Below are 20,038 nucleotides of genomic sequence, written 5' to 3' on the forward strand. Positions count from 1 at the left end.
GCGAATGTGGGATACAGAATTGCAAAATCATTTACATATGGCCACAATATACCCTGATTTCTGGAACAATGGGAGGGCATACGTGCCTGCAAATTACTTGGTGAACTTGACCATCCCCAAATTCAGAAAAGCACTTACATTAGCTAGATTCAATGTTCTGCAATCTGCGCTTCTGGAAGGAAGATTCAGGAGGGTTCAAGAGCGATTATGCCCTTGTGAGGGGGGAGCAGAAACAATTGGAAATGTTTTATTATACTGCTCCTTTTATTGTGACATCTGATTCATCTACCCCAATTTTACAGAAAATTCCTGGCAGATCTAATGAATTTTGTTTATCGTATCTTTTGTCAGATCAGACCCTCCAGGTTACAGCTAAAGTGGCTAGTTTTTGCACCATCACCTGCCATAGAATGTTGATAAAATAAGATTAATATACATTTCCATAAGGGGTCTGATAATTTTATACTTTTATATTATTGAATTTTACATTATTCTAGTTTGCTGTATTCTATATGTGCTGGTCTATGACCAAAATAAATAAATCAAATCTACTTTAATATGGCTCCTATTTCTATTAACGATTTTCATAAGAATAAGTACATACCTTGAACTATATTTAACTTTAGCAACTCATGTGATTTATTGTTGCTGTGGTTTTTCTAACACTCACAAGTGGTCTTCTCAGACCCACACAGAAATTCACCTCTATATAGGGTAGCCAGGCTCAGGGCCTGAGAATGATTCTGTATCTTTAAGAGAAGAGAAAATTCAGCCAAGTGCAGGTTTTCTTGCAACACTGTAATAGGAAAAACCACAAGGTGAAATTCTTCCTTGCCCCTGCATAACTTTTAAAGATACAGAAGACCTGTTGGTTGCCAGGCCCAGCCTCCAAGATGTCTTCTGTATCTTTAAAGGCTGTGCAGGGGGAAGGGGGAATGTCACCTTGTGGTTTTTCCCATTACAGTGTTGCAAGAACACCTGCACTTGGCTGAATTTCTCTTCTCTTAAAGATACAGAATCATTCTCAGGCCCTGAGCCTTGCAACCCTACCTCTATAGGTTCTCCCAGCAAAATAAACTAATGCATAACCTTGCTACAGCCATTACACTTTGTTGCATGATCATAAAGGAAAAGGCTTTTATTGAGTTCTGGCACACTTGGGCATCATTATGGCATCATAATGTGAAATGGTTACTGCTCCTGGGCTCGTTCAAGACAGCCTAGCAAAAAATAACCCCATAGCCCTCTCCCCATCATTCAAGCCCTCCATTTTAATTATGCTATTTGTAGTAGGCCAAAGTTGTTCACTATACTGAAAGGATTTCATCCTTCAATTCTTCTCTCCCTTTCCCTCGCTGCTTTCCCTGTCAATGCAACAGCTGTCCTAAACCACATCCATGCCACAAATAAGGATGCAAAAACTGTTATATAGGACAGCACTATTACAGAGCCTGTAAAAGAACTGGTTTTCATTCTAATTTTTTTTGAAATTCAAGTAAGCAAACTAGCCATAAGATATCCCCAAACGTTTGTTTTTCTCTCAACTCCCTTGCACTTTGCAAGATAAGGTACAAATCTGTCAATGGCAGCAATGCAATGCTAGTAATCATTTGCCAGAAATATTTAAAATATTTAAATAATTGGGGGGATTGAGACATATGAGGCCCATGAATGAAATACACAGTTGGGCAGTTTACTTAAAAACAAATGAACTCCAGCTTGAGGTGAAGAATGCCCCCCCCCTTGAAACTCTTGCCTCCATTCTAAAAGCTTTGCATGTTTTCTGCAGAAGTTTTGGGAACTCTTGTCTGAGAGTACGCAATGTACCAAGACTTCTCCTTTGTGTGTTAGCTGAGGGCACAGAATGCTGCCACATTCATTAGAATGCTACAGCCTTCCATTACTATGCAAATTGTGACAGTATTTTCAAAGTCATGACAATACGGGCTACTTTCCTCCAAGGCTTAGATGCTGCCAATGAAGAAGCTCAGCTTTAACTTAATTATACCCTACACTTTTTTTGCTTTATTGTTCAATACTCTTAGCTGCAATACCAAGTACTAATCCTGTGCAACACTGACAGGATGGAATGCCCCATAGGAGAAAATTACTGGTAAGACAATCACCAACACTTTACAGATTCCCTCTCCCCCCAGCAAAGAAATTAGGCTCAATAATGCATGTAAGTCAAAACAATTTCCCAGCACCTTTGCTCTAGCAGTCAAAATATAGAAAACTAGATGTCTGATGTGGCATCTACATCTGGGCAAGAGTCAGAGAGTAAATGAAGCCAATAACCAAACAGTCTTTTTTTCAGTGTTCCAGAATATTTCAGCATGAGGAAATATACTAGAAACATAAAACGACAGGACAAAGTTTGTCTTAGCTATTTAAAACATTTTGGGTTGTAGATTTTTCCAGAGATCAACCAGTTACCTGCTATTGCCAACTCCAATCAAACCTATTCCTTCTGATGTCAACTGCAAATTGTGCCCTGTACCCAGCAGGACCAGAAGCCATCAATGAGTAAAGCCTTGAAAACAGGCAAACATTATGTTTGAGAGGTTTCGCATTTTCAACACTACTTGGTATTCAAAAGGAGATTGAACAGAAAGCTGTTTATGGAGAGCCAACTTGTGGATCTTAGGAAGAGCACCCAAGGGTATTGTACTCATTTCTCTAGTTTTCCTACAGTGGTCTGCAATGGTTCAGAAAGCATGGCTCATGTAATATTGGAAGCAGAACTCCTGGCACTTTATCATTTTTCAATTGCCTCCCAATAGTTACTGTATAGAAATAGAAGAGGACAACAAAAAGGGTAGAACAAGAGCCCTATTACAAAAGATTAGAGAAATGAAAGGGAAATTTAAACCAAGAGTAGAGATGTTGACTAATCAACAGGGGAACACACTGACTGACCGAGATGAAATAAAAGGAAGATGGAGGCAATACACTGAAGACCTCTATAAAAGAGATGCCAGGATGAGAGATTCATTCACAGAGGAACCATATGATGAAGAACCAGAAATTTTAGAATGTGAGGTGAAAGCTGCTCTTAAAATACTTGGAAGAAACAAATCACCAGGAATAGATGGCATACCAATAGAGTTGCTACAAGCTACTGAGACTGAATCAGTCCAAATTTTGACAAAATTTATTTATTTATTTTATTTTATTTTGTTTCATTTATAAACCACCCATAGCTAATAGCTCTCTGTCAAGAAATCTGTCAAGAAATATGGAAACCTAAACAATGGCCCACAGACTGGAAGCGTTCCATATACATCCCAATTCCAAAGAAAGGGGATCCCTGGGAATGCAGTAATTATCGAACTACTGCCTTAATATCCCATGCAAGTAAAGTAATGCTCAAGATTCTACAACAAAGGCTCTTACCATATATGGAGCGAGAAATGCCAGACGTCCAAGCTGGATTAGAAAGGGAAGAGGCACCAGAGATCATATCGCAAACATACGTTGGATAATGGAACACAGCAAGGAATTTCAGAAGGAAATCGCCCCGTGCTTTATAGATTACAGCAAAGCCTTTGACTGTGTAGATCATGAAAAACTATGGAATGGTTTAAAAGGAAGGGGGGGTGCCACAGCATCTGAGTGTCCTGATGCGCAACCTATACTCTGCACAAGAGGTTACTGTAAGGACAGAATATGAAGAAACCGATTGGTTCCCCATCAGAAAGGGTGTGAGACGTGGTGTATTTTATCACCCTATTTATTTAATCTATATGCAGAACATATCACACGGAAAGCAGGATTGGACCAAGAGGGAGGTGTGAAAATTGGAGGGAGAAATATCAATAATTTAAGATATGCAGACGATACCATACTACTAGCAGAAACCAGTAATGATTTGAAACGAATGCTGATGAAAGTTAAAGAGGAAAGCACAAAAGCAGGACTACAGCTGAACGTCAAAAAGACTAAAGTAATGACAACAGAAGATTTATGCAACTTTACAGTTGACAATGAGGACATTGAACTTGTCAACGATTATCAATATCTTGGCACAATCATTAACCAAAATGGAGACAATAGTCAAGAAATCAGAAGAAGGCTAGGACTAGGGAGGGCAGCTGTGAGAGAACTAGAAAAGGTCCTCAAATGTAAAGATGTATCACTGAACACTAAAGTCAGGATCATTCAGACCATGGTATTTCCGATCTCTATGTATGGATGTGAAAGTTGGAGAGTGAAAAAAGCGGATAAGAGAAGAATCAACGCATTTGAAATGTGGTAGTGGAGGAGAGCTTTGTGGATACCATGGACTGCAAAAAAGACAAATAATTGGGTGTTAGAACAAATTAAACCAGAACTGTCACTAGAAGCTACAATGGTGAAACTGAGGCTATCATACTTTGGACACATAATGAGAAGACATGATTCATTAGAAAAGAGAGTAATGCTGAGAAAAACAGAAGGAAGTAGAAAAAGAGGAAGGCCAAACAAGAGATAGATTGATTCCATAAAGGAAGCCACAGACCTGAACTTACAAGATCTGAACAGGATGGTTCATGACAGATGCTCTTGGAGGTCACTGATTCATAGGGTCGCCATAAGTCGCAGTTGAATTGGAGGCACATAACAACAACAACAGTTACTTCAGAATAACTAACCACCAAGTTTAGAATATCTTAGCCTAAACCAAGACCACCTGGACTGCATAAATAAACCTAAATATCTGGAGGGGTAGGGGGCAGGCCTCTCCTTATATGGGGGAAAAACACATCTGGCAGTTTTGTCTGCTTTGGAATTCTCTTCCCCATTGCTTTCTAGAAGCCAAAACAGGCCTACACTACTCTCCATCTTAATTGCCAACACAGAAGCACAGGGTCATATCATTGCTAATATTCTGTGCTTTCTGTACATTCAGTGATGCTATGTGGCAACCACACAAATGTTTTAGACCATTTTTTTCAGGCATTCCCTAAAGCTGGAGGCAAAATGCAGCACAAGAAGACTGGAAATATTTTATTAGTGTCACAACTGAAAAAAAAAAGATCAGCGATGTTTCTTATTTTTGCTTCTCTATTTCGCAGAACTTTAGCTGTGTGATGATATGGCTAAGAAAGTGCGTTAGGCTGTGAGCACACCAGTTATCGACAGCAAATCATTTTCATTGGCAACACCTGGAAGGAAACGGATTGATCTGCCGATCAGTTGCAAAATCTCTTTTAAGTGGGTTTTTTTTTTAAAAAAAATGCACTCGAGCTGCTCTCACCAGGTTTTACAGTAAAAAGGGGCAGAGTTTGACTAGCGTCATGTGCCCCCATTTTCAGAAAAGAAAGGTGCAGACGCACTGGAACCAGCAGAACAGTAAGTGTGTTTCAAGCCTTAGTGTACAAAAACAGGGCATTACTCATCTGGCTATTCAGTCATAACAGGAAATTGCAAAGGCATTTTAAGCACATGTGTTAATCCAGTGTCAGAATTTTGTGGGCTCTCTGGATTTCCTTAGGTACGGGACCTGAAAACTAAATTCTGTCATGCACACTGCTCTCAGGTGCTCTGGATGATGTGAGAAGAGTGCCGCTCCTCATGAGGTGGACCCTGGTTAAATGCCCAACCTTGTCACCCTCTGGATCCAACCACCAGTTCAAAAGACAGGAAAAGCCAATTCTATCTATTGTATGGGCACCTTACTGAAGATCCAATAGTGAGGGATTTTACTTCCATGGGATTCTCTCTTTAGCTAAAGGATTATCTTTTCTTCTCCTGAAATGTTCTGCTGCTGCTCTTCAAAGATATGATGTGGAAAAGCCAGAGCTCCCATTCACCTGTTACAGACCTTCCATTGGATGCCAACTGGCTGAATTGGAAGGGCTCACTTTAAAATGGCACGTTTGAGCTATCACTGGTTGTGGATCTATTCCTGAGACCTGGTCTTGTGTGCTTATTCATGAGTAAGATCCGTGCAAGGAGGTTTTGCAACAACAAGCAAATTCCTCATTGCTCTTTTGCAGTCACATCTTTACCTGTCCCAAACCTGACATGGAGCTGGTGTAGGGCAGGTGGGTGGAGTTTAGGAGAAATGGCTCATGGGCCAAATCAGGATCCCTGCCAGACCTAATTAGGACCACAGGCCAAACATTACTCATTGCTGCGGTAGAACCTTTCCCAAATAGTTCATTTACCCCAGCAAAACATTGGTGGCTTTTAAAAAGTATTTCTACAAATTCTATGAACTTAAAACAGATGGAGCTGATAGGTGAAGGGGTAGAATAGGGAACATTGGTGGGCAAGCTGGAAATGTGATGAGAGCAGGGAGTAGGGTTGCCAGGTCCATGGCCTGAGACTGATCCTGTATCTTTAGGGGAAGAGAAAGTCAGCCAAGTGCAGGTGTTCTTGCAACCCTGTAACAGAAAAAACCACAAGGTGGAATTCTCCCTCACCCCTGCACAACTTTTAAAGATATAGAAGACCTCTTGGAGGTCGGGCCCGGCAACCAAAAGGTCTTCTGTATCTTTAAAAGTTGTGCAGGGAGAAGGGAAAATTCCACCTTGTGGTTTTTCCCATTACAGAATTGCAAGGACACCTGCACTTGGCTGACTTTCTCTTCTCCTAAAGATACAGGATCAGTCTCAGGCCATGGACCCTGGCAACCCTAGCAGGGGAGGCTCCTATAAGTGGCACATGGGCAGAACTTTGAGCACCCACTTTTTTGCAGGCCACCAGATACTACTGCAGAGAAGGACTACAGGAATTACTGATAGGCAGGATTCTAAGGTACTGCTTCAAAAAGCAGGCTGGAGCTATTCTTACCTGTGGACCTACTCATGAGTAATCTTAAAATGGGTGTCTTCTCCAGCTACCCAGTCTGCAGTCCCAGATCAGCTAGTTCTGTATGAGACATCTGGCAGAAACACTCCTACCCACAGACCTGAGTGCTTAACCAGCAGATCCATTGTTCCTGAGATGCCTATTCAGACAGTGTGGGGACGTTCCTCCCTTTCCCAACCCAAACCCAACTTTATAAACTGGAATGGGATTCAAATGCCATCAGCTTTCCTGAGACTATATCCTATATGAATATGCACCCTCATTTACATACTAATGCAAATCATATTCATCCAATCCTCCGCACAGTTTCAACACAGGAAAGCAACACAGGAAAGCTTTGCCTCTTAATTCTGGAAGGGCTTTCCTGGATACATTACACAAAACAGCAAATATGGTGTGATTACCTCTCTTGCCTCCCCCCCCTCAACAGGGCAGGTTAATCGGATTACTTTTCAGATTTAACTACCAAGTTTACCTAAGGCTTTGCTCTTCTCATATCTCAGGCTTCTTGTTTGCTTTTGATATCAGAAAGCCTTCCTCCTAACTAAAGACAAAGGTTACAAGAACCACTTGTAAGGAATATCAAATTCACTACATAAAGCTTCCCTTGTCTCACACATCTGCACCACCCTAAAGTTTCTATAGCACTATAAACGAGAGGGTGCATCTTACAGAAAGGGGGTAATAAAGCAAATTCAAACAACAGGGATTCAAAAAAAGTACTAGGTGTACCATGACAGATGGCACCAGTAACATGGTATGGCTATTGTGAAGGATCACTAGGAACTGTCCTGCTGCACCCTATGGTTCCTACTTACTTGGAAGCAGAATTAGGCCCTATTCCACAGAGGTTTGCTGATGGGTAAAAGAAAGCTGAGTTAGATGCAGCTGTGGAGAATGACCTTGAAAATTCCTTAGATCCTCCTATAAAAGGAGCTCTGGAGGAAATGAGAGGAGAGTACCAGAAAAAGAAAACTCTTGGCAATAGAACCTGCATGCCTTGTGAGCTGTAGTCTTGGGGTAATGGAAGGAGCTATCTTGAACGTACAGGGAAACAGACCTCAGGCAGGGGGCCCCTTTACCTCAGTAATTGCTTACCAGGAAAAGGAGGAAGGGCTGGGAAGGGAACTGCAAGGTTTCTCCCTAGAAAAAGGTGGCCAGAGTGGCTAGCAGAGGAATTGCCTTGCTTTCCAAAGAAAAGGAAAGGACTGCACTTACTGTTTTCAGAAGAGCTCTTGAGTGGGATCACTGGTGTGGATCACTGCTGTTTATAAAAGGCTGTAATTCCTAATGCCTAATAAAAAGCTATTGAGTTGAGTATTCCCTGTGCCTATGGCCATTTACATAAAGGAAAAGGGGGGCACTGGGAATGGAAGCTGCTCCCTTTAACGTGCCCCTGGACATAGGTGCCTAACAGTTGTTGAAGCAACGCAACATGCCGGAGGTGTCAGCCTGTTTGTCTTCCTCAGGGAGAAATCTCACAAGCAGACAACAATGATATTCTTCAACCTCTAGCTATAACAGAACTACAGGTACTCCTTAACGCACCTTCAAGGAGAGGTACAGTGAAATAAAACTGGGGGGAAATTGGCCTCAGCTAGGCCTATTTTATGCTAATAAAAAAATGTGACCATGCATAATTCTTCACCAAGAAAAGCTGAACCTTTAAAGATCACTCTCTTCTGCACATTCTTCTTAATCTATATAATTCATTCACCTTCTGTTGGTCATGGAAAGGGGCAAAAGGCTATCCAGGACCCTATCACACGCACCCCAACTATTGGAAATCTTTTTCAACTACCCCTCTGGTTTCTAAGATACTATTCCCCACATCCTTATAAACGTATCCTTTCAGCCATGAGGATTAGAAACTTAGTGTTTTTTTGAAAATGGAAGACAAGAAGCTCAACTATGAATGCAATGCTATATTCCACACTTTCCCCTTGCATTCCTACTTCAATAATAAACAATAAGTAGCCCTATCTATAACAACAGTGGTTCGTTTTTACATAATACAAGATTGGCTCTTTTCCATTTGAATATTTGTAGACAAATCAAAGGCTATACTGTACTTGGATCTTTGAGGAGGATTTTTGTCTGTGATCAATGGGGTGGAAATGTCTAGCTGTGATCTGATTGGGGGGCAATTTTTCTCTGAAACCATGGTGGGTTCAAAAAAAGGGGGCCAAAATGTCCTACCCCTGTCTGGGGGTGGGAATGGGGCTTACTAGGAGCAGTCTCTCTCCATTTTTTTGCAGGATTGTTCAATGGCTTTTTCAAAAAAATTAAAAATCAGATATTTAAATTTTAAATTGGATTTTTAACATTTAAATCTGATTTCAAAGTTTTCTTAAAACAATTAGTAAAAAAAAGAGCCTAGGTCAAAGATACTTTATGGAGATGGGAGATAACCTGGGCCACATTCACATTGCACATTTATTCCACTTTAAACAGAGTTCTCAGGGAAGAAGGCCTGGCTGTTAAACCATTCTGAGAATTGTAGCTCTGTGATCAGAATAGGGGTCTCCTAACAACTTTCAGCACCCTTCACAAGCTACACTTCCCAGGATTCTTTAGGGGAAGCATAGCTGCTTAATGTGGAAAGATGAAAATGGTACAGTGTGAATGTGGCCCTGATCAGTCCTATTTCTGCAGGTGGTATACATGATATGCATGCTTGCTCTAGCTCTCAAGGCTTTGCAAAGACAGAGATCAGTGAATACAGAATTTGGGGAGATCTGAACAAGGAGGACATCACTGAAGTGGTAAGCTAGCTCTAAACTGCAGGAGCCTCTTCTGCAGGTATACAGAGATTTTTCTTCTTCTTTTGGACTAATTCATTCTAAATTATATACCCAGCAGATCACTACACTCTGCAGGTGAGGGCCTCCTGCAGATACCATCTTATCAGGAGGTCCATTCCGCACAACATAGGAAACGGGTCTTTAGTGTAGTGGCACCTACCCTTTGGAATTCCCTCCCCTTAAATATTAGACAGGGTATGTTATCTTTTCAGCACCTAATGAAGACCTTCCTCTTTCAACAAGCCTTTTAAGTGGAGACCTTATTCCAGTCTGTATCTGTGTTGGAACTGCTTTTTAAGATGTTTTAAAACCCTTTTTTAAATATATTTTTAAAGCTTTTTAAAAATGTTTTTAAAGATTTCTTATGTAATTTCTTTCTCTTCTTTTTTGTAATATGTTTTAATATGTTGGGGGCCTTTTGGCCAAAAGTGGTATATAAATAAACTATAAAGATGTTTTGTTTTAATATGTTTTTAAGGATCATAGAATCATAGAATAGTAGAGTTGGAAGGGGCCTATAAGGCCATCAAGTCCAACCCCCTGCTCAATGCAGGAATCCAAAGCAAAGCATTCCCAACAGATGGCTGTCCAGCTGCCTCTTGAATGCCTCCAGTTTTTGTTTTAATTTTTATAATGGTTTAAAGTGTTTTTAGTGCTTTTGTTTGCTGCCCTGGGCTCCTAATGGGAGGAAGGGTGGGATATAAATTTAATAAATAAATAAATAAATAGTGGCACATCATATCATGATTAATGGAACATTTGGAGCTAGTACATCTTCTGAATGACTTCATAAGTTCATTTTGCTTGAGTACTAAAATGACCAAATTATTGTCCCATTTTGATGAAAATGAATCTGAAACCATTCAGAATAATTGCTTAGTGTGTACCTACCTTCTAATGAAACCTGCATCTCTGAATATGTATTAAGGTGATATTAAACAATAATGTATTTCTACTAAAAAAGATTATTAAATAGAAACTTCCTCACTAGTGATTTAAACTGATTTAAATCATTAAAATAGAGTCCTTCAGAGAAGCGATTTAAATCAATTTGACTTCAATCAACTCTGATTTTTTGTTATTGGATTTCAGAAGGGGTTTCAAGCCACATTTTCCAGTCTACTTTTAGTTTGGCTGGTTACCTTGTTAGCTCTCTCATTAATTACAAGAAATGCCTATCTGATAATTGTTAAGCTAGCTAGAGGTTTTACCCAAAGTCTAAAAATAACAATACATACATAAATTATCTATTATAATAGCATTGCAAGCTGCCTTGAACTATGGAAAAGCATAAAGTATTTATTAGCAATATTTATATACCACCTAATAACAAAATTCTCTAGGTGGCTTAGAATAATATAGATGTTTTAAATAAAGTAAGAACAGCCCTGCAGTGTCCATCCAGCATCCTGTTTCCAACTGTGGCCACCCAGATGCTTCCAGGAAGCCCCCTAGCAGAACATGAAGGAAATGACCTCCAGCCCCACACTTGACAATGGCTACTCAGGGTTCTATTTAATTATTACTAATTCCAGTTCATTGGTCTATCCTTCATGAATTGAAGAGCTACGGCCAAGGCAATGTAGCAGAAGGAGAACAAACTGGGCCCTTATTACTCATTCTCTTACTGAACATGCCTGTGCATTCAACAGAAATGTGAAAGGGGCTCTAGCTATGTGTGTCTACAGCTGAATGCACTTAGGTTCCTCGAAAAACCCAGAAATCCTAGCCATGCAAGGTTCCTCCTGATCATCTTGCTGAACATGAAGGATTTGTGATCCTGTTCCCCATCTGCATGTGTGAAAGGAGCAAGTAAATAGATCTCTGGAATATTCTCTAAAACAATGTCCTTCTGTAGCCCAAACTAACGGACAGCAGCCTCCTATATTCTTCATAACTTTCAGAAAACCTCTTGTTTAGGAGGTTTTTCCAAGGCAGGCAGGCTGAAAAATGTAGCACTATCATTACCCCAAGATCACTCACTTCATTTACGTAAAGCTTTTTCACCAAAAAGGCCCCCAGAGAAGCTTTCCTAAAATCAATAAAAAGAAGATGGTTTCTACATGCAGGCACAACTCAAAAAGGGGAAAGGGGAAAACAAGCAAACTATTACTTGCTTATCTATCAGGCACCAATTCTTAGTTAGAACCACTTGGAGTCATAATACTGCCAATCTTAGAAGTTTCTCCGTTATGTTATTGAGGAAAAGGTTCACCAAAATGAAGACAAGTTCAATATATTCACACAGAATAGGTCACGTCTCTGTCCATACTCTTATCTTAAAACAACAATTTTATCAACACCTAGTTAAGCTTAAGTCCAATAATATGGAAAGCCTGCCGTCAAAGAGCTGGTTTGATAAAACCAATATGTGAAATTCAGTGCCCAGCATAATCTCATTACCTCTCAACCACTGTTCTAGTGATGGGATAATTATGCTAGTGGCTACGGAATCCTCTCAGTGTTTAGACCAGGCAACTCTATGCCTTCTTGTCTACTAACAGACAGTGCCCAAGCCTTTTCCTCAGGCTTCTGACTCCTCCATCTGCCCTTTATCTCACTTTGCTACATGCTCTGACCTCTTCTATCAGCCACCTTCCCTCTGCCTCTTAGGTTTACATACTGGGGCCTCTTCCTCACCAGATTTTCAGTCCCTCACCTGCCCTGCCCAGCTATTCCTTCCACAGGCCTGTGTTTATTTAGTTATTTCATTTTTAACCTATATTTTCTTCTGCCATGAAACCCAAGGCATGTAGTTCCCACGTGCTCACTCATCCAGACCAAGACCTGCCTAGCTTCAGCAGCCTTATGTGCCTGCATATGAGGTGTGAATCCCAAAAACACACCTAGTGCTTTTTCGTGTGCGACAGTACTCGCATCTCTGGTATGCTTGCACTCATGGCACTTTTATCACGATATGAGTACTGGTACCTCATTTGTTACACACAAAAAAGCACTGCTCACACCCATCTCTTCTTACAGAATCCGGACTGTGTACCTTTTGTTGCTAACAACTTGTACCACAAGTTGAAATGTTCCATGCCATCATACCAGCTCAGCAGGATACACTGCTACAAGCCTCATCTTGAGTATTGCATCCAGTTCTGGACACTGCACTTTAAGAAGGATACAGACAAACAGGAACAAGTTCAGAGGAGGGCAACGAGGATGATCAGGGGACTGGAAATGAAGACCTATGAGCAGAGACTGAAAGAACTGGGCATGTTTCGCCTTGAGAAGAGACGACAGAGGGGGAGATATGATAGCACTATTCAAGTACTTGAAAGGTTGTCATACAGAGAAGAGGCAGGATCTCTTCTCAGTCGTCCCAGAGTGCAGAACATGGAATAATGGGCTCAACATACAGGAAGCCAGATTTCAACTGAACATTGGGGAAAAGTCCTAATTGTTAGAGCTGTTCAACAATGGAACCGATTATACCTAGGGAGGTTGTGGGCTCTCCAACACTGGAGGCATTAAAGGAGCAGCTTGACAGCCACCTGTTGGGTATGCTTTAAAGTAGATTCCTGCATTGAGCAGGGGGTTGGACTTGATGGCCTTATAGACCCCTTCCAACTCTACGATTCTATTATTCTAAACACAATACAATATAGGGTCTCAACAAATAAATGCAATTTGTTTTTTAAAGACAACAAAAACTGCTCCAAAAAGAATTAAAAGCAGCAAGATTACAAATCTTGTTCCCACTACCCAACAGCATATTATGACAGCGTCAGGCTCCAATTACAATGTCAAAATGATTATGCTTGAAATAAGAAAGTGATTTACAGAACCTTTAAACATACCCTTCTTATGAGCACCTGCAACAACTGAATTCCAGTATAGAAATTCATGAGTCATTTCAAACCTTAAGATTCTAACTCCATGTTTTAACCTTTCATTACAGAAAATCCACATAAAAACCACAACAGACAATGTAGATTTGGCCACTAAATACAACAAAACAAAAGTTCAGGAAAAAGTCTGCTCATTGCTGCATGAATGCATGCATCATATGTGGGCTTGCCCAGGCTGCTTGCACAATATCCATTGAAATAACCAGAAGATACCCAGCAGCATTTCTTGGATGACTGCATCTGCATTTGGCAGTCTGATAGCCTTCCATTTCCATCTGTACAATATATTTTATACAGAGACCAAGAGAGGCAATTCATCCAGAAAGGAACAAATGTATCACAAGTTGTTCTTGTCGGTTTTTTTTTAAAAAAATAGAACAAGCACCACAGTCTTTCTTGGAAGAAACAGTGGGCTAGTTCAGAGGCTGCAATAAGCCACAGTTTATTGTAATGGGAACAAGCCGCAGCAAGCCTCTGGCTTGTGTGCTCCTCCTCCTGGGGAAGCCATAAGCTTCAGATGCCATTTTTCATTAACCACAGATTAGTATTAGTCTGAACCTATAACTGTGGTTAATCATTACTATGGTTTGTTGAAACAAGCCAGCTTGATAATCCACGGTGAAACATTGGCTTGTTTTAAGCAAAGAATTGCTGAGATTAATCACAGGTTGTCAGGTTCAGAGAAAACAAGAAGCTGTAGTTAGTCTAAAGTGAAAAGCAAAAGTTCTGATCATCTTGTGGGTCATGCTGTAGGAAGAAAAGGTGGGGACTGTGGCTCATTCTTGTCACAATAAACCATGGTTTATTATCCAAACCACCTCAGTGGTTACATGGTACTGTACCAATTTGTTAACACGGAAGCATCAACTGTTCCTTGACCAATTCAGCTCTTACAAGGAAAATCAGCTGTCCCTGTTTCTGTAATGAGCAGAAACATCAATGAATTCCACAAGCTACCTGCCCTCTGCTTTCCCTCACTTGTTTTAACGTCAAAAGCAGCTCCAGTTTATTCCTAAATTGTTTTTGCTTTTTAGTTTGCACTTTTAATCCTAGTATGATACTGGTATATTAAAAATGGCATTTTATTGTGCTCTACTGTTTTTTTAAAAAAGTTGTGTTGTCATTGTATTGCTTTTTAAAACTACCATAAACTGCTCTAAGAGCACATGGGCTGAAGAAATCTGTCAAGAAAATCATCAGATTCAGAACACAGATTGAGTTTCCTTCATTACAGGGCAATAGATTTTTTTCTGTACAAGAGAATTAAAATACGTGGTGTGGATGTCACATACAAATGGGGCGGAACGACTCGCAGACTTCTTAAAATGTTCCACTGCTCTTTCTATCTGTCTGCTGTCTAACAACACAGTTAGCACTACTTGACATTCACCAATCGTACCAAGTAATATCTTTATCTGAATAAGAATGAAATTTACAAGAGCTTTTTTCATACCAATGTCTATTCTGTGGCTGCTGAATAGAGTGACCACATGTTCAAGGCTACAAAGGAGTTCACTGACCTCCCTAATCATCTCTGTCATTGCTACTGAATGATGTACACGGTCAATTCTGTCTTGCCTCTCCAGTTTCATTCATAATTTTTTTTACATTGTTCTTGCAGCAGTCTTGATAAAAAAGAGAGGAGAGCAATTCAGCCCAGAGGAGGCCTCCAGTATTTTCAGTTTGAATTCTATTCAGCAACGACCCCACCATCTGTCTTCTTCCTGCTAACAGCAGAACACCTCCCTGTAGAGGTGTTCGCTAATAGCTAGTATTCATACTAGCAAACATACACATACCTCTAGAATGCCTCCTTTCAATGTGTGTATTATGTAGCTGAGCAAAAGCACAAGGCAGTAGCTGTTACAACTTTCAGAGCCCCGTGTGGAGAATTAGATCACTAGGGAAAAATGCTTCCAAGCCCCTTTATGGAAAATAAGGTCTTGGACAGTAAAATGCAAAAGCTGCTGAACAACAAGCCACAGTAATGAACCAATGCCCCACGGCCCATTTAACCAGGAGAAAATGTTTGCTTGAGACTCTGCAATATACAGATTTAAAAGTAAACATTTGTGTTTTGCATCTCAATTTGTCTTTATACAAGTAGTTCAACAGAACCCTTTCTTAAAGTCCATTTTATATCATTTCATTCAAAAATAGGGAATGTTCAATTAAATATCACAAGCTAGCTTTAAAAAAGTCTACTAGCCATCCTTCTGTCCCAAAACAAATATACACTTAAAAGCTTTAATCGTCTTAGTGCAGTCTTGTGTGCGCAACTAAACATTCAGGACCACTGGGACAAATCTGCATTCTATTTAACAATTTTTCCTCTTTCCAAATCTATTTGTTGCATTTTATTAGTGGGATTATACCAACATCTGTGCTCAGACTGCACTCTTGCACCCCTACTCCGAGATATATCTCTTGGCAATAAAATATGCTTATTCCAGCATACCATGTCTCCAAATGAGTATACCTAGGATAACAGTCTAACAGTAACCCTCAGGTGGGATCATTACACATCAGCAAACCCAGATTTGCCATCTTGTGTTTACTTGACAGCAAGACACAGCCAATCCCGGCTCCTGGTGTATAATGCATGTTTGTTGCATTTATATTTTTAACTGTGCACTTTAGACAGGAAAACACAGACAAAAAAAAAGTGTGAAAAGGCCCTTACAACTGCATAAACCTATGAAATCTTTGGCAGTGAGTTGCTAAAGCTGGACAGTTCTACCTCTTTGGAAATGCAAAGAAGTGAAAATACTATTGCCAGTCTACAGAGATGCTGCTGTAAGGGTTTAACCTTAAATGTCTCTGCTGGGCCCCTCTATCTTAACATGCTGAAAATATATATACACCATTCAAGTACATATTCTTTAAGAATGGAAAACACTGCGAATGCTGCGACATTCCAGCAGTTGCAGTAATATGAAAGAGCTTCATCCTAAACATGTGTATTCAGAAGTTCTGAATCTTACAAAATACGATTACATATTGTGGTCCACTTGGAAGGAAGAAGAAAACACTATACTATATAAAAAAACTGATTATATAACTAATGAGTTTCTGGTGCATTCCTCAATGCAAGCAACTTATTTTATATAGCAAACTATGAAGAAATTGCTCCATTCTTCAACTAATTTAGTTATAGAAAAATGAGCTAGACAATTTACATGGAGAATCTAACATTCTGTACAAACTTTTTTGAGAGCAAAACCGTATCTCTGTGTGATTTAAGTGGGTAGTGTATAGCTTTAATTAGAAAATGGTAGGGAAATAATGCCCCCGTTTTAGTCTCCATGAAGCAAATACCCCCCCATTTCTTTGGCAAATATTTTCCAACGCTTTCTCAAACACTGGAAACTTGATTCAGATAGAACTTTAGCAAAAGAAAAAGGTCCTACTTTCCATTCTACTGTACATCTTTGTTTTTTTTTAATATTTGGGTAGTGTTGCTCTGTGAATCCATGTTTACTCATAAGTAAGTCCCATTGCATCCAAAGGAGCTTACTCCCAAAGAACAGGACTGCAAACTCAGACAAACAGCAGTGGAATATGAGAGTAAGATCAATTTTGTATACAATTTTTCAAATAGCCATTTGGTGCAAGATGTATACTCTGACAGTTACTGTGTACAAGGAAGGGGAACAATCGAATGAACTTTCTCTCAGAATTTTTAGTTTAAGTGATATTTAGTTGCAATGAAACCATGAGTTTGCCACTTAAAAGTAAATGGAGGCAGTTGGACATTGAAAACATGTAGCACAAGTGTTCATGTTTCCTTTATTCCAAAGGCCCAAACACAACCCTCTCTTTCCACTGCTTCCAATATATCCTCAGACTGAAAGATATTACACCACAAGCACAGCAGACTTCACTGCACGTGGGATTGGAAATAAGGTCTTGTTAAAAAGGAAATATGCACAAAATGCTTTTTATACATAGACAACATTTTTGTGTGGACTGAATACTAACTATTTCAGGATGGAAGGCACACAAGTTACATTTCTGTGTCCAGCCATAAACATTTTAAGTGCATCCACACTAGTTTGTTTGCTGCTCTGCAATGACCATTTGAGGTGCTTCTACTTATTGGAGGCTTTGTCCTTTCCCAGTGGCACTTTAGTGGTGAAATACCTCTGGTGGATTGGTGCAAGCATCCCAGGAAGTGTGGCAAGGGTGCAGAGCAGCCCATTCTGGGGATGGAACAGAAATAACTGGGACTGTGTACTTTTGGAGAGGCCCAATTTTGGAGGTATAGCTGCGTTTCTCTTTGCAACAAAACTACAGAGTCCTGTGGCACTGTAATATTGGACACAGGAGCTGACTGCTGCCATTTGAAAGGAAAGATTGGCAGCTGAAACCAAGTCTTTTGGGGTCAGACAGTTGGACCATTTCAGGCAGGCAAACATCCACCTGTCCCCATGTTATGTAGTTAAAGACCTTATAGTATACAGCATGCAATAGCAAAAAAGCTTCTTAACTATATTCATGCACTGCAAAGTCATGATATCTCATCACCAATAAGCTATATCTATAAACAATCCCACAAGGATTTAATCAACTCCAGCTGTAACATACTCCCTCCCCAACCCCCTACCAGAAGAAACTGGTATAATAATGAAGCCAAGACATAAAGAAAGTAAATGCTAGCAGCAGCTAAAGTTGCAGAGTAGCCACAGAATAGGGACAGTCCTCCCTCCCTATTGCCTCTGCTCTAAGAGCTAGTTTGTCTGGCAGAGCACCGGTCTGCAAGAGCAGGAGGAGAGAAAGGTGTATCAGAGGTAAGGGCCCTGTGCATCTCTTAATCTCACGAGTGACCAAGCTAGCAACAGTTGCCCACGTCAGGGGAGACCTGACTCGCATCAGGTTGCAGAAGCAGCCCTCCAGTTCCACAACTTTCCTTACCTAATGGCTCTCTTGTAAACCTTTCTTCAGGGTCTGAAATAGACAGCCTGGCTGCAGGTAGGCTGTTCACAGTGGCTACCAGGAAAAAGCAAGACAATGTTCCCCACACAGCGATCATTCCTCTCCTCTCTCTTTGGGAAAGCCAACGTTGGGTAATGGTTGTAGCGCTGCCTTGGCCAGCCTCAGCCATCCTCCAGATGCATGCTGCCCCTTGGGCTGGGGTCTCTAGCTTTTGCCCCACAGAATTGTAGTGCCCTGCAAGGGGTCAGGAAAAGAGACAGACACCTGTTGAGTGCCACCAGTTAAGAAAGGATCTCCGATTCCTTTTAGAGCTCAATCAAAGCAACCGGCCGTTTTTCAACATCCTGCTTGAAAGCCAAACATGCCCCACCACCCGTGACCTTTTAAAGGCACATTTGAGAGACACATTTTACGTCTAATCCTTCCTTCACTCATTTGAACGTCTGAAAACCAGGAAACGTTTCTATTATATCGCATTTACACGCCTTTGGCCGAAGTTGTAAGGGCTCCTTCCACTCCTTACTGGATATGCCCTCACCTCAACCAAGCGAGGTAAACCCGGCAGGCGAGGCGAAGCTGAGAGCGGGCGCGGCCAAGAACCCCTCCGTTTACCCTTCCCCCGGCCGACGCTCGCCCTCGTCCTGGACCGGGAAGGACCCTCCGCGCTTCTCTTCCTTATCTCCGCGGCTAAGAGCGAAAGACGCTGGCAGCAGCCACGATCGACCGTGCTGGGTTTAGTCGCGGCTCCCGCAGCGAGGACAGCTGCACCCCCGGTTAGCGCGGGTACCCGCTGGGGACGGCGCCGAGGGAAGGCACGGACGAGCGGGCCGCCCCATCCGCTGCTCTTACCTGCGGCAACGCTACTTCTCGGTGCCGCTGCCGGAGCCCTTCTGTGCAGAGGCGCTGGCTAGCTGCCGACTTCGCAGGCTAGCCTGCCGGCCGGCTCCACCCCGCTAAAGGGCGGGCCGGGCGAGCAGTCCCCAGCAGCGAAGAGGCGGTCCGCCTGCTTGCCCAGGGCGCACGGCAGGCAAAGCGAGGGGCGGGGCTTCGGCTCCCCTCCCCTGGATGACGACATTGATCCCGGGAGATCCGACCTGGGAAGTAGCGAAGGCAACGCCCGCCTGCCGAGTGTCCCTTCGATGGCTGGCCGGTAGTCCTTCTGCCAGACGGAAGAGCCGGCTTATTTCTCCCTCTTTTATGGGCCGGGTGCATGGAGATTTGAGCAGACTGGTCAGGCAGCATATCATTGCTTGCTGTCGAAATTTAGAACAGGTAGAAAGCTACCTTAAGAGCTTTCGAACAAGACGGTTTTCTCTTTCGGGGACGGCTTTGGCAGTCATCCAGGTTTGCCTGAGCTTTAGCAAAAAGGTCACGCGCAAGGAGTCCCCGTCAGGTTGGGTAGAGATCTCGCGCGGCGCTTGCCTGCCTTTAGCACGTAGCTTGCCTCCCTGTTGTTCTCAGAATCGTGATTGGCCGCTTGCGCGGAAGTCAGCGGGTGCCTCCAGCATGGCAGCCCCAGAAACCCTGCCTGGTCTGCGCTGCGTGAGCTGTTGTCCTCTGGGACACACTTTGATCTGGACGATGTGGCTGGTTTGGTCTGGAGAATGTGGGCTTACTTTCAAGAACTTGGTCTCCCTCTCCATT

At 41.7% G+C, this 20,038-nt stretch overlaps 1 protein-coding gene across 9 annotated transcripts in view; it reads right to left on the bottom strand.

Annotated features, from left to right (window-relative positions):
* The window catches only part of FGFR3 (fibroblast growth factor receptor 3), a 126,670-nt gene extending 107,226 nt beyond the window's left edge, over positions 1-19,444 (bottom strand). For 3 of the 9 annotated variants that reach the window (XM_061629812.1, XM_061629810.1, XM_061629809.1), the window contains exons 1-2: positions 19,244-19,442; positions 18,374-18,628 (exon numbers count right to left, since the gene is read on the bottom strand). In XM_061629812.1, coding sequence (XP_061485796.1) covers positions 18,374-18,563 — 190 coding nt within the window. In that variant the 5' untranslated portion in view covers positions 18,564-18,628; positions 19,244-19,442. Of the gene's footprint in view, positions 1-18,373; positions 18,629-18,932; positions 19,220-19,243 lie in introns of those variants that run through there. The other 6 variants (XM_061629818.1, XM_061629816.1, XM_061629817.1 and 3 more) reach the window with 4 other exon arrangements.
* Between the last annotated feature and the right edge of the window lie 594 nt (positions 19,445-20,038).

This window comes from Rhineura floridana, chromosome 5 (genome assembly GCF_030035675.1).
Source record: "Rhineura floridana isolate rRhiFlo1 chromosome 5, rRhiFlo1.hap2, whole genome shotgun sequence".
Classification (NCBI taxonomy): domain Eukaryota; kingdom Metazoa; phylum Chordata; class Lepidosauria; order Squamata; family Rhineuridae; genus Rhineura; species Rhineura floridana.